The sequence below is a fragment of the Phyllopteryx taeniolatus genome, chromosome 2 (assembly GCF_024500385.1).
Source record: "Phyllopteryx taeniolatus isolate TA_2022b chromosome 2, UOR_Ptae_1.2, whole genome shotgun sequence".
Classification (NCBI taxonomy): Eukaryota; Metazoa; Chordata; class Actinopteri; order Syngnathiformes; family Syngnathidae; genus Phyllopteryx; species Phyllopteryx taeniolatus.
In genome coordinates, this window is record NC_084503.1 from 24,314,427 (window position 1) to 24,329,583 (window position 15,157).

Genomic DNA, 15,157 nt, shown 5'->3' on the forward strand with positions numbered 1-15,157 from the left:
TCACTCCGTCCAACTACTCACTTGCCAGCTCCTCCGGCGAAGGCTAGACCCGAAGAGTTCATGCCGGCCAACACATAGTAGCCTGAGACGCCCGGCGTCTCACCCATCAGACAGCGCATGTCTGGTGTGAAGGACTCTGGGCAGTTGACCAGCTGCTGGATCTCAGCCGACTCCAGACTAGGCATTCTCCTCAGCAGGGCGCTGAGCATTGGCTCTGAAAGGTACAAGGGAGAACCTGCTTAAACTACCAAAATTGAGCAGGAAGTCGGTTACAGTATTTTGGTCGGAAGCATCCATTTTGGTTTGAATTCCTGGGCTCATAATTTGATGAACTCCAATTTTTAGGAAATTGGTCCAAATTAGTAATCCAATTAATTAAAAGATTGATGAGTACTGTTAAATTTCCCAACTTTTTTGCCAATGCCACCTAATGTGGGTGGAGCATGGTGTCAAAATTTGACAGTTATCTTGAGGAGTCACCATTAAAAAAAGGAGCTGTAAGGTCCCATTAAACACTTTAATTTATCAATTATTATTATTATATAATGTTACATAAAACATCTTTTGTCACACCTCACAAAATATCCCTCACTTGTTTAAGCTCCTATGTCCCGTGAACTATTTCAATTATGCAAGTGCATTTGCATCTTATTTGAGTTTAGCAGGGGGGGGGCTCTATATATGTACATACAAGTGTTTACATGTGATATATATGTTCAATGAAACCTCGATTTAATGTAGTAATGGGGGTTTGTGGGACGTCCGCTACCGTCGATTGTCCGTTATATTGAAGCACTATTTGTTATGGCTTCAATACAACCATGAAGTACAAAATTTTTGTCGTGGCCAAAAACACACAATACAGAACAGATTTACTGTAAATAAATACAAAAAAGCTTGACAATGTTTGAAAACTTTTTAAGTTTATCCAAACTTACCTCCTTCAGTCGGGATTTGAACGTGTAACTGCTGTTTTCGAGCGCACAGACAGCCACCACGTGAGCACGTGGCTAATTTACATGCATGTAAAGTAGCTATGTGGCTCACGGCACCAGTCCGTTACTTCCAATATCTGTTAAATCATTGTCAATTAAAATGAGGTTCCACTGTATAGGTAATTTGGGGGTATGTATGTTATGTATTTTGCACTTCACTGCACTTCTTGGTGAATAATGTATTTTAGGTAGTAGAATCTAAACACGTTTAACTTATTCCTACTCCTTTTCCAACTAGCAGTGCATGGTGTTTCAGTATGGAATATTTATAGTAGATCTGTTTGTTTTTTTCCCTCTTGTTTTCTAATGCATGTTTGAGATACATTGCAACCAATCAATTTGATTCATACTTTTTTTATATTAAACTTAAGTTGCAGCACGAGTAAACTGCAATTTCCCTGCTACTTTCCTTATACACTTTTAAAAAGTTTGACTTATACATGTACACACATAAGGAGTCCAGGTTTGGCTTGGGCTTTACGACCACCTCTCAAGCTTCATTACCCTCAGATTACATTACAGCGTTGCATTCAAGGTCACCAAGCCGAAGGAGTGTTGCTTAAATGCATGTGGTAAGGTGAACGTTGGCCTGAGTCCAATGTATAATGCGGATTAAAGCAGCCTGAACACACCAGTAAACATTTTAAGGTGAAGAAACACTCATAAACAAAGGTAGTTAAACGCAACAAAATGCTGTGAAACAACCTCCATAAGGTAAAACCTATTAAGGCACGGTAGTCTAAAAATAGGTCTCACTTGCTTTGCTTCAAGATTTTATTGTACAGGTTTAAGCCAGAAGCAACAGTATGAAAGACTTGTTTGGGAAGGAAACACCCGCACAAACTCTCATAAAGTGTGCGTTACATTTTTAATAGTCGACTGGGTTAATATAAAGGCTAATTTGTGTCCAAGGGGTGCTAGTATGCCAATAAACAATCATATAACAAATCCCCTTTGCGCCCTTCCCATTGTTCCTCACCAAAGTGGTCCCAGTCCTCCTGCATGTTCTGAATTTCCAGCTGGTTGCGTCCCTCTGTGAAGATGGGCTTGGGGTTTTTCTCGAAGCCCCCCGACAGCAGGCCCCCCTGCCACGGTCGAGCATATATCCTCCCATCCATGTCGAGCACCACTGTAAGACACATACAGTGGTACCTGGACTTATGAGTTTAATCCGTTAAGTAACCAGGCTGATAAAGCAATTTATTCATATCGCAAATGAGTTTTCCCCACTAAATGAAATGCTATTAATCCATTCCAGGGGGTGGGGGCAGTAGCTTTAGCAGGGACGCCCAGACTTTCCTCTCCCCAGCCACTTCCTCTTCCGGGGGGATCCCGAGGCGTTCCCAGGCCAGCCGAGAGACATAGTCTCTCCAACGTGTCCTGGGTCGTCCCCGGGGTCTCCTCCCGGCGAGACGTGCCCGGAACACCTCACCAGGGGGGTGTCCAGGAGGCATCCGAATCAGATGCCCGAGTTTTATAAAGTATAATTACTGTACATACTGTAGTACTCATGTGCATGTGTGCCTATAGGGTATGGCCAAGTGAGGGCTGGAGTCAGTCGGGTTGCCCGGTTATTTCATTTGGAGTTCTGCCCTTTGTGATTCCCTTCATTTTGTATTTGAGCGTTTGATTGTTTGTCACACTCGAACAGTTGTAAGTGAATTCAGCAACTGTCTCTCTCCTTTCCCACATGTGAGGGCATTACAGTACCTTAATTTACCCATTTTTTACTTCACTCAAGCAGCTGTGTATCTGAAGCTTGCTTGTTACTCAAATTTTGGCTAACAACATAAAGCAAAAAAATAATAATACTAATTTGATCAACGGCACGTAATGCAAAAAAACTCATAAGATGGGGCACTTCTAAGTCAAGGTACCACTATATTCATATTCAGCTAACTGCAAGTTAAAAACCATCACTATACAATCGGGAGTTGTGAGACCTGGCGTGTCAGCCGGGAGGTCCTCCTGGAGAGGTTTGGTGAGGAGGTAGAAGTGTTCGCAGCCATGCAGAGGGATAGAGACTTTGGTTTCGCTTGCCTGGCCCAGCTCGTACGCCCACTGTAGCAACACATTCAGAAAGAAAAACACTGATTCAATTGCACTTTTCGGGCTGGTTTTACAGACCACAGCCTAAAATGTTAAATCAAGCTTGGTGACATTAAATTTTTTTAATTTCATTTTTTATACTTATCTGCTTTATGTTTTTGCATCGGTATTTACTTTTTCATGAGGAGATTTGCATGGAGGAATGGGCAAAAATACCAGTAACAGTGTCTGAAAACCTTGTGAAGACCTACAGAAAATGTTTGACCTCTGTCATTGCCAACAAAGGGCATGTAACAAAGTAATTGCAATGAACTTTTAGTGACCAAATACTTATTTTCTACCAGAATTTTCTAATAAATTCTTTAAAAATCAGACTGTAATTTTCTGGATTTTTTCCCCTCAATTTGTCTCTCATAGGTGAGGTATACTTATGATGGAAATTACAGGCCTCTCTCATCTTTTTAAATGGAAGAACTTGCACAATTGTTGACTGGCTAAATACTTTTTGGGCCCACTGTATATGTGAGCAAGCCCTTCTCAATGTTGTCATAATTTGACCTAACAGTACGGCTAATTTACATGATACTGCAGGGACACCTCGTTTCTCCGCCTATGACTTAGCAGCTAGACTTGGCGAAGAAGCACCACTTTCAATCCAAAGCAGTACTACACAAAAGCACTATCGTGTCAAAGCAAAAAGTTAAAGGGGCACCTTTTTTTGACGAACCAACTTTTTCTAGTATTTGGGATGTAATTCTCTATGGTGCCTCAGTAAATACTGTATGTGAAACATGAATTAACTTCGTCCACGCATTCCGGAGTTCCAGACGTTTGTCTGCTGAGAGGCCTGAAATCGGGTCATTTGAATTTCTCGAGCTAATCTAGATCACTAGTGAACATCTCCGCCTTCCCTTTCCGCTCCCGAGTCAGCACTGTCAACATAAACAGGCTTGTTCTCACAAGTGGGTCTTTTAAACAGAGGCAACCAATCAGAGAAAAGGGGCAGCCTTGGCCAAATATGGACAAAGCAGATACGAAACTGGGTCAAACAGAAGTAGCTGTCAGAGGGGCTTTTTCTGGACACTCGTATGACAAAACAAAGGTGTTTTTTTAATGACTTTTTAATTCACACTTTTATACTAAGTCCATGTTAGAGAGTCACTCTATGTATGACAAAATACGGGACCTTTAACAGAGCTATGTTGATAAGTGACACATCCTTGAACTGTAGTATAGGTGGGGACGGAGTGAACAGTATTTACATGAGATAGAACCGCCCCCCCAAAACAGAGTTGTTTCTACTGCTAAAGCGTCACAAGTGTGCTGTAACTCTTTATCGTTTGTGTATTTTGGTCCAAGAATGTCAAGAGACCTTTAGATTAAGACACTTGGGACTTGTTATAAAGTGTGAACACATCTGTAATGTCTCCTTTAAGGCTTAAACTAAGCCATGTGGGTGAAACCGTCCCTTTTTATACCTGTCCAGCACAGTTGACGAAATATTCACACTCGATGGAGCCGCGGTCCGTCTCCACTGCCATCACGTGGCCCTTCTCCACCAGAACCTGCTGAACACTGGTCCTCTCCAGGATCTGAACCCCTGAGTGGCGAGACAAATTAGGCATGCACGTTTGGTATAAAAGTACACATAGCGTGGCATGCCTCTTCCCGCTGCTGCCACAGCCATGGCGTGATTGACATCCGGCGGTGACACCACGGCGTCCGTGGGCAGGTGAAGCGCTCCGACCAGGTCGTGAATGTTCACCAAAGGGTGGCGCTTGGCCACGTCTTTGGGTTTCACAATGTTACAGCTGATCCCCATCACTCTGTAAAAACAGAGAAACAGGTGATGGTTTGGCATCAGTACAGGTGGAGTCATCAGAAGAAGTGGCGAATATCAATGAAGAAGTGGCGAAAACCAAAGAAGAAGAACACGCACGAAGACCTGCTTGAACAAAAGTGCACCTTAACTTTGTTAAAATTAATGACCAGTCGCCTCAGTGCAACATTGGAATAAGATTATATTGTGCAAAGGAGGCTTTCACGATGTGTAGCTTCTGACACGCTCCGAACTCTCAGTTAATTGGGTGAGTGAAACAATTAAATATGTCTATGCCAACATTGAGACAGCTAACAAGGTAAACGGTTGGTTGCACTTTTGCACTGGTGGTTTTTAGCGTTTATTTTAGTCTTCAAACCAACGTAAGAGCCGATGACAAAAATAAAAGCTTAATATTGAGCTAAAACTACACCCTAGCAAATTTACATCACAATGAATTGGGACAAAATTCACATGAACTTTGTCTCACAGTATTACAAACACTAACCTTGTGCCTCATCATTGGGTAAGGAAAGGAATCAACGTTTTATAGCATTTGGTTCCATCCATTTAAAAAATAAAGAAATAAAAAATTTTAAAAAATCATCGGTGCTGTGTGAAGTTAATCTTCGTGCCAAAATGCTGAGTTCCCTTCAAAATATAAGGCTACAAGCTTAAAACAGAAAGTTAAAACTTGCACATATAAAACATTTGACGTGATAAAACAATCCCAAATAACGATTTTTGCAATGCTATATTTAACATTTAACTGAAACATTAATTAATTAATACTGAGTCAATTGGGTTAGTTCCACACACATTGCCTTTTAGTCCATAGGTTTGATATTGATTCTGGTTATAAAGAACCCCAAGTCAAATGTTCATTTTAGTTTATGTTGCAGGCTGCTAAGAAAATGGATGTTCATAATTTGGACACCCTTTATTTAAACCTTGGAAACATTTTTGACCCAGGCACTAAAAGAATGGGCATCAAGAATTGTTTGGAACCGGAATCGAAATGAGGAATGGGGACCGGAATCGCTCAAATTCAAACAATGCCCAACCAGAGCCTTCACAAATGACGGTTAACTTCTGAAGTTTTGTGTCTTTTTGAGGTGTATTTGAGAATATTTTGGTCCAATCCGGTTTTGAATTACCTGAGAGGCGTTCAACTTTAAACAATTCCAACAAATGAATAATAAATCTGAGTAAAAAGTCTCACTTGAGTCTTGACGCGAGGCGCTTCAGCGAAATTAAGCGGTCCTGATTCTGAGCCAGACACAGAGAACCTGTCTTCACATAGCCTGAAACACACAAAATGAAGGTCAAATAACAAGATGGACGTTTGGCTGGTTGCCAAGGCCGCTTACCAGTCTTGACGCCAGTCTCCTGCTCGAGCTGCTGGTACAGAGCGTTGGAGTAGTCCGCCATTTTGCACTCGATGGAGATGGGCTTGGCCACACTCACAATGCCGGCGCACAGTTTGGTGGTTCCCGCTCCTAGTCTACCAGTAGGACAAAACAATAATCAGAATCATCTTTATTTTGCCAAGTATGTCCAAAAAACACACAAGGAATATGTCTTCGGTAGTTGGAGCCGCTCTAGTACAACAACAGACAGTCAATTGACAGAGAACATTTTTGAGACATAAAGACATTGAGAAAAACAGTCACTGAGCAATAAAGAGTTGCTAGTTATCTGGTAACGCCGGTACATTTATTTATTTTGACAATTTTGCAAAAAAATGCAGAGTCCTCCAGCACTTAGAGCAGTTTGAATGACTAATATAGCAATAGCCGTCACCTTGTCGTGGTGGAGGGGTTTGTGTGTCCCAGTGATCCTAGGAGCTAAGTTGTCTGGGGCTTTATGCCCCTGGCAGGGTCACCCATGACAAACAGGTCCTAGGTGAGGGACCAGACAAAGCACAGCTCAAAGACCCCTAATGATGACGACAAACAATGGACTTCGTTTTCCCTTGCCCGGACGCGGGCCACCGGGGCCCCCCACTGGAGCCAGGCCTGGTGGTGGGGCTCGAAGGCGAGCGCCTGGTGGCCGGGCCTGCACCCATGGGGCCCGGCCGGGCACAGCCCGAAAGGGTAACGTGGGTCCCCCTTCCCATGGGCTCACCACCTGTGGGAGGGGCCATAGGGGTCGGGTGCAGTGTGAGCTGGGCGGTGGCCGAAGGCGGGGACCTTGGCGATCCGATCCCCGGCTACAGAAGCTGGCTCTAGGGACGTGGAATGTCACCTCTCTGGCAGGGAAGGAGCCCGAGCTGGTGTGTGAGGTCGAGAAGTTCCGACTCGATATAGTTGGACTCGCCTCCACACACACCTTGGGCTCTGGTACCAGTCCTCTCGAGAGGGGTTGGACTCTCTTCCACTCTGGAGTTGCCCATGGTGAGAGGCGCCGAGCAGGTGTGGGTATACTTATTGCCCCCCGGCTCGGCGCCTGTACGTTGGGGTTCACCCCGGTGGACGAGGGGGTAGCCTCCCTCCGCCTTCGGGTGGGGGGACGGGTCCTGACTGTTGTTTGTGCCTATGCACCAAACAGCAGTTCAGAGTACCCACCCTTTTTGGAGTCCTTGGAGGGGGTGCTGGAGAGCGCTCCCGCTGGGGACTCCATTGTTCTGTTGGGGGACTTCAATGCTCACGTGGGCAATGACAGTGAGACCTGGAAGGGCGCGATTGGGAGGAACGGCCCCCCCGATCAGAACCCGAGCGGTGTTCTGTTATTGGACTTCTGTGCTCGTCACGGATTGTCCATAACGAACACCATGTTCAAGCATAAGGGTGTCCACACGTGCACTTGGCACCAGGACACCCTAGGTCGCAGTTCGATGATCGACTTTGTGGTCGTGTCATCGGACTTGCAGCCGCATGTCTTGGACACTCGGGTGAAGAGAGGGGCGGAGCTGTCAACTGATCACCACCTGGTGGTGAGTTGGCTCCGATGGTGGGGGAAGATGCCGGTCCGACGTGGCAGGCCCAAACGTATTGTGAGGGTCTGCTGGGAATGTCTGGCAGCATCCCCTGTCAGAAGGAGTTTCAACTCCCACCTCCGACAGAACTTTGCTCATGTTCCGGGGGAGGCGGGGGACATCGAGTCCAAGTGGACCATGTTCCGCGCCTCCATTGCTGAGGCGGCCGACCGGAGCTGTGGCCGTAAGGTGGTCGGTGCCTGTCGTGGCGGCAATCCCCGAACCCGTTGGTGGACACCAACGGTGAGGGATGCCGTCAAGCTGAAGAAGGAGTCCTATCGGGCCTTTTTGGCCTGTGGGACTCCTGAGGCAGCTGATGGGCTTGACCGGCTGGCCAAGCGGAATGCAGCTCTGGTGGTCACTGAAGCAAAAACCCGGGCATGGGAGGAGTTCGGTGAGGCCATGGAGAAAGACTTCCGGACGGCTTCGAGGAAATTCTGGTCCACCATCCGACGTCTCAGGAGAGAAAAGCAGTGCACCACCAGCACTGTGTATAGTGGGGATGGGGCGCTGCTGACCTCGACTCGGGACGTTGTGAGTCGGTGGGGAGAATACTTCGAAGACCTCCTCAATTCCACCGACACGCCTTCCCATGGGGAAGCAGAGTGTGGGTTCTCTGAGGCGGGCTCTCCTATCTCTGGGTTTGAGGTCACCGAGGTAGTTAAAAAGCTCCTCGGTGGCAGGGCCCCGGGGGTGGATGAGATTCGCCCGGAGTTCCTAAAGGCTCTGGATGTTGTGGGGCTGTCCTGGTTGACACGCCTCTGCAACATCGCGTGGACATCGGGGACAGTGCCTCTGGATTGGCAGACTGGGGTGGTGGTCCCCCTTTTTAAGAAGGGGGACCGGAGGGTGTGTTCCAACTACAGGGGGATCACACTGCTCAGCCTCCCTGGTAAGGTCTATTCAGGGGTGCTGGAGAGGAGGGTCCGTCGGGAAGTCGAATCTCAGATTCAGGAGGAGCAGTGTGGTTTTCGTCCTGGCCGTGGAACAGTGGACCAGCTCTACACCCTCGGCAGGGTCCTCGAGGGTGCATGGGAGTTCGCCCAACCAGTCTACATGTGTTTTGTGGACTTGGAGAAGGCGTTCGACCGTGTCCCTCGGGGAGTCCTGTGCAGAGTGCTTCGGGAGTATGGGGTACCGAACCCCCTGATACGGGCTGTTCGGTCCCTGTACGACCGGAGTCAGAGTTTGGTCCGCATATCCGGCAGTAAGTCGGACTCGTTCCCGGTGAGGGTTGGACTCCGCCAAGGCTGCCCTTTGTCGCCGATTCTGTTCATAACTTTTATGGACAGAATTTCTAGGTGCAGCCGAGGCGTAGAGGGGGTCCGGTTTGGTGGCCTCAGTATTGCATCTCTGCTTTTTGCAGATGATGTGGTTCTGTTGGCTTCATCAAGCCGTGACCTCCAACTCTCATTGGAGCAGTTCGCAGCCGAGTGTGAAGCGGCTGGGATGAGAATCAGCACCTCCAAATCTGAGACCATGGTCCTCAGTCGGGAAAGGGTGGCATGCCATCTCCAGGTCGGGGATGAGATCCTGCCCCAAGTGGAGGAATTCAAGTATCTTGGGGTCTTGTTCACGAGTGAGGGAAGAATGGAACGGGAGATCGACAAGCGGATCGGTGCAGCGTCTGCAGTGATGCGGACTTTGTATCGGTCCGTTGTGGTAAAGAAAGAGCTAAGCCGAAAGGCGAAGCTCTCAATTTACCGGTCGATCTTCGTTCCTACCCTCACCTATGGTCATGAGCTGTGGGTCGTGACCGAAAGAAATAGATCCCGGATACAAGCGGCCGAAATGAGTTTCCTCCGCAGGGTGTCCGGGCTCTCCCTTAGAGATAGGGTGAGAAGCTCGGTCATCCGGGAGGATCTCAGAGTAGAGCCGCTGCTCCTCCGCATTGAGAGGAGCCAGATGAGGTGGCTGGGGCATCTGATTCGGATGCCTCCCGGACGCCTCCCTGGTGAGGTGTTCCGGGCATGTCCCACCGGGAGGAGACCCCGGGGACGACCCAGGACACGCTGGAGAGACTACATCCTTCGGCTGGCCTGGGAACGCCTCGGGATCCCCCCGGAAGAGCTGGGTGAAGTGGCTGGGGAGAGGGAAGTCTGGGCGTCCCTGCTGAAGCTACTGCCCCCGCGACCCGACCCGGATAAGCGGTAGAGAATGGATGGATGGATATAGCAATAGTCCAGTGCAATGACCATTGTGTAAAAGGGCGCCGAGACTTCAAGGAGTGTATGCAGTTTAAAGTGACTAGTTGCGCGATAATCTGGGACAATGTTGATTGTGCAAATGTTGCAGACACTCCTCAGTTAGTGTGCAAGTGGTGCAGATGCATGAGTGACCAGTATTGGTCAACAATAGATATGCAAATAGTGCAGTCTGGCGAGACTACTACTGTGAGTGCACGAGTAATGTATAATTGGCCCGACAGAAATGTGACAACACACTCAAGACAAAAAAATTGGCAGCACGTTGCAATGGAATTGTAGGTTAGCTGTTTAAGAAGTTGATGGCAAGAGGGAAGAAGCTGTTGTAATGTCTGCTCGTTCAAGTTGGCATTGCTCGGTAGCGCCTACCTGAGGCACGTATAATGAATATTATAATAATGTAATGTAATACTCCTGACAGTCGAAAGACTTATGCACTTTAATTTGTATATTTTGGCATTTACACATTCAATCATTTGGTATATTATCTAGCCTATGGCACAAACATTTTTTTTGTACTTCACATGGTCCATTCTACTGTATCTTGTCTCCTCTCCTCGGTCATCTCATTGTCCCACTTCTTCTTAGCTAACCTCTTTCCTAGTATGATTTCCTGATTCCACCACCAAGTCATCGTCTAGCCTTTCCTACCTGAAGATACACCAAGTAATCTCCTGTCTGTCTCCCTGATCACCTTGGCTGTAGTAGCCCAGTCTTCTGGAAGGTCTTCCTCCACTGAGAGCCTGTATCACCTCTTCTCTGTCTGTCTATCTGTCCCTCCAAGTTCCTTTCCTAGATGCCGAACTTACTTATCACTTCTTCATACCCCCTCATACTCCTTAACCAACATGTCCATTACAATCTACATCAATCACAATCTGTCTGGGATGCTCAGAACTACTTCGTCTAGATCGTTCCAGAAGTTCTGTTTCACCTCTAGGTCACATCCTACCTTTGGGGCAAAGCCAGTAATTACAATAAACATAAAACCCCCAATTTCATGTTTCAGCCTCATCACTCGATCTGACACGGTTTTTCACCTCCAAGACCTTCTTAGCCAACTCTTACTTTAAAATAGTCCCTACTCGATTTGTCCTCCCATCTACACTATAGTAAAATAATTTGAACCCTGCCCCTAAGCTTCTAGCCTTACTGCCTTTCACCTGCTCTCCTGAACAAACAATATATCAACCTTTCTCCTAACCATCATGTCAACCAGCTCCCAAGGGTTTCCTGTCATAGTCCCAATATTCAAAGTCCCCACATTCAGTTCTAGGCTCTGTATTTTCCTCATCTCTTTCTGCCGCTTTCCAGCTCTCCTTCATCTTCGACCCAGTAGCTGAATTTCCACCGGCGCCGTTACGTTGTTAACCCGGGCCACGACCGACCCGGTATAGAATTCTTAGGATGAACGTTCATATTTGTTTGGCAAAGTTTTAAGCCGAATGTGCTTCCTGTCGCAACCCTTTGCATTTATGTGGGCTTGGGACCAGCCTATGGTAAATAACCCAATTTCTTTGTTCACTGTGAAATGACAATAAAGATTTTAATTCAAATAAATAAAATAAATGTAATCATAACCACACCCATTATAGTGACTTAAGCTGTTTAAAGAATAATGATTGATCTGAATGTGGTAAGAGGCAGAATTTCTCGTCATGGTGGGTAAGTGTAAAAAAGGTTTATTCACCTACAATATTCAACCAAAATGAGTAAACCCCTCCCAAAGTCAGCATTTTATTCATTTCTGAGTTAACAAAGGAATATTTTATTGCAATTGTGGTTATGTTTTCCTCACCAGTGGTTACATTATTGTATATTAAATTGTTTTTTTTTTTTTACATCTAAAATTTTGCTTTGCGCGACTTTTTCCGTTTTTGCAAAATTCATTTCTTGGAAAAAATATATTTTTATATGAGCATGTCTCATTCCTAATTAATAGCCAATTTTTTGCATGAAAAATTTGTAGTGTGAAATATTGATCCTGTAAACCCCATCACTGGTAAAAGTTGAGTGAAAATTCAGAGGCGCTGGCTCACAGTAATATTTTCAGAAATAGGCAGACGACAAAAGATTTTACTTGGTTTTGTAACTTCACATTTGATGGGTGCGCAGGCACTCCCAAGACTATTTATACTCCAGCTTTTAAAAAGTTTATTTTCCATACTATTTTATGGAAATAATATTGGGTGCCAGGGAGGTTGAGTGGTTCACACCGTTGTAATGTTTTTGTTTTGACACTCATGCATCCCCTCACAGTCAAAAAGAAAAAACAAACAAAAACGTGCTAGTTAGTTACTTTTTCCATATAGTTTTATTGAAGACTCTGAATCTGGGGCAGGCAAACTTTGATTTTAAAACATACAGATAGGCAGGGTCTTTCATAGATGAGGTTATGAAAGAAAAAACAAAAAAAAAGTTAAAATGTGTATGTAAAATGGTTTATTTTAATGCCCTGCAATTGGCTGGCAACCAGTCCAGAGTGTACCCCACCCTCTTACCCAAAGTCAGCTGGGATAGGCTACAGCTCACCCACGATCTGAGTGAGGATAAGCAATATAGAAAATGGATGGATGGTTTGTTTTACTAAAATGATAGTAATTTGTTTTCATTTCAAAATGCCATTATTTACCAACAATTTACTAAAACATAATCAATTATTTAATAAAATGTTTGTTTACAAATATTTAATTGTATTTACAATTAATTATTTAATTACATACATGAATACAAAATAAATTAAACATGAATAATTACACTTTGATTAACCAATTTTAAGAATATTTGACAAAATAAAGAAGAGAAAATTTGAAGGACTCTTTATAATGTAATTGCTCATGGGCCAGATTAGGGAATGGAGCGGGCCATGTGTGGACCGTAGGCCATACTTGGCCTACTCCTGCTCCAAATTAAGTAATTTAGCACTTTACACAGAGATGACTCACAAGGTGATTAAATAAAAATACAGAATCACATTATTTTACAATTAATAGAAAAAAAATGAATCATTCAAATCAAATCAAAACAAAACAAAATTAAAACAATCTAGTCTTACTGCAATGCCTGCCTAAATGTGATTTTAACTGCTTTATAAAAAATGTCCATGCAAGAGAAGGCTCTTCGCTCAAAAGGAAGTGCATTCCACATTTGGAGGCAACTTGCTGCAAGGCTCTAACTACCTTTTTTTTTTTTTTTATATATATTTTATTCTAAGTTGTCCCCCTCTTGTGACTCTAATACAGAACGGATGAATGCTCCGAGATGACATACCTGCCCTGCTCCAGGAGAACAATATCAGTCCAGCCCAGTTTAGCCAGGTGATATGCCACTGAAGTCCCCACGATGCCTCCACCACAGATGACCACACGGGCCTGGCTTGGCAGTGGCAGCGGCTGAGAGGAGTCGCCGCTCACCACCTGCATACAGTTTGCGGAAGTCCACAGGCCTCTCCCAGCCAACGCGTAACCCCCCGCGTGGGGAACCAACAGCCTGGGGAGCAGAGCAGGGGACAGAGCCCTGGAGCTCCGTACACAGCTGCACATGGCTGACTGTCCTCTCTGTTGGTACACACACACACACACACAAATGAATAAAATAAAATAAAAATCATACCTTCATATTTCTACATTTTACATTAGAAAAATGCAACATCAATAGTTTGTCTTCTTACAGCCATTAAGTGCTGCTAGAAGTTGCGTTTGGACCTTGCTTATTATTATTTATTTTTTTAAACTAGCCAACTCCATTTGTTTACAAACTAGGTGTGTGGCTACAGACTGAGGCAGTTATACTTCTCCTTACCGGCATTACCAGATAACTATTAACCCTTTATTGCTCAGTGACTGTTTTTTGTCAATGTCTTTATATCTCCAAAGTGTTCTCTGTCAATTGACTGTTTGTTGTCGTACGAGAGCGGCTCCAACTACCGGAGACAAATTCCTTGTGTGTTTTTTGGACATACTTGGCAAATAAAGATGATTCTGATTCTTTACCTATTATGTAATATCATTGTCCCTGCCTGCATTAAATTATATTTTTTAATGGTTTTTAACAGAAGCAAAATAAGACATGTAGCAAACTTTCGCAGGCCAGGTAAGATTATGGTGGTTGGGGGACAGACCTGGCCCGCGGGCCTTGAATTTGACACCCGTGGCTTCAGTGTCAAGAGTCATCTTCAGGTTGCAACAGTGAAACAAAGACTGGAGGAGTCACAGAAAGGCATAGAAGTGGGCATCCTTGGAAATTTATCAGTCATTTAAAATTTTACAGTAGGTCAAATTATGTTGGAAGATTTATAGTGTATTTTAGGTTCTTCCTGAAATTTCCCCTGATAGCTGAATATTTACTCACGTTTTGAAAGTAGCAGTGCATTTTACACAGGCTAGTTTTAAACAATCTTTTCTCTTTTTTCCTTATCAATAAATAGGAACTTAGCAAGTAGATACGAAACGCGGGTCCCATGGTGGCAATAGTTTAGAACCACTGTACCTTGGAGCATTTTATATGACACTTCACGCCAACCTAACTTACAAAAGTCCTTCAGGTGTCACAAATCCAGACGTCGACTTCTGCTAGCCTCGAAAGCCCGTCTTGGCACAGCTGACAGCTAGCGAGCTTCAGCACGCGCCGAACCTTGTTCACTTTCGCTGGATATATTTTTGTTTTAACGCCAATTTTACTGTTGTATAAAGCAGTCAAATGATCTCAAGCGTGTTTTGGTCTGGTGTGGGGGCTCGTCGCACCGAGTGGCAGCTATCGCGTCGGGCTAATGCTAAAGACCGACTAGCAAAAAAATGTCGAAGGGTAAAGTGTCTAAACGTCTACAAAATGCAAAAAGGGCGGCTCTACTTTTCCTGCCATTTTGGTCGTCTTTCTCATTTACCTACTAATTCAGTCGCAGTGGAATCTCAGCGTCAATACATGCAGAGTGGGCGGCGTACTGTGTTATGATGACGGAAGGAACTCTTGTTTGGCTTCAAGGCTAAACTGTCGAGTATTGAGTCTGAAGGCAAAGTTAGCAGAGGTGTTAGCGGATGCTACTTCTGATGTTACTCTTTCAACGAAAAAGTATCAGGGTGGGTTTAGAATTTAAAATGGCGTTACGGTTCTTTTA

At 44.9% G+C, this 15,157-nt stretch overlaps 1 protein-coding gene across 3 annotated transcripts in view; it reads right to left on the reverse strand.

Moving 5' to 3' along the window:
- The window catches only part of pdpr (pyruvate dehydrogenase phosphatase regulatory subunit), a 33,902-nt gene extending 18,821 nt beyond the window's left edge, over positions 1-15,081 (reverse strand). Inside the window, exons 1-9 of one of the 3 annotated variants that reach the window (XM_061765467.1) lie at positions 14,927-15,081; positions 13,315-13,601; positions 6,234-6,367; positions 6,086-6,167; positions 4,707-4,870; positions 4,523-4,644; positions 2,939-3,056; positions 1,975-2,124; positions 22-214 (exon numbers count right to left, since the gene is read on the reverse strand). In XM_061765467.1, the coding sequence (XP_061621451.1) occupies positions 22-214; positions 1,975-2,124; positions 2,939-3,056; positions 4,523-4,644; positions 4,707-4,870; positions 6,086-6,167; positions 6,234-6,367; positions 13,315-13,586 (1,235 nt within the window). In that variant the 5' untranslated portion in view covers positions 13,587-13,601; positions 14,927-15,081. Of the gene's footprint in view, positions 1-21; positions 215-1,974; positions 2,125-2,938; positions 3,057-4,522; positions 4,645-4,706; positions 4,871-6,085; positions 6,168-6,233; positions 6,368-13,314; positions 13,602-14,574 lie in introns of all 3 variants that reach the window. The other 2 variants (XM_061765469.1, XM_061765468.1) reach the window with 2 other exon arrangements.
- Between the last annotated feature and the right edge of the window lie 76 nt (positions 15,082-15,157).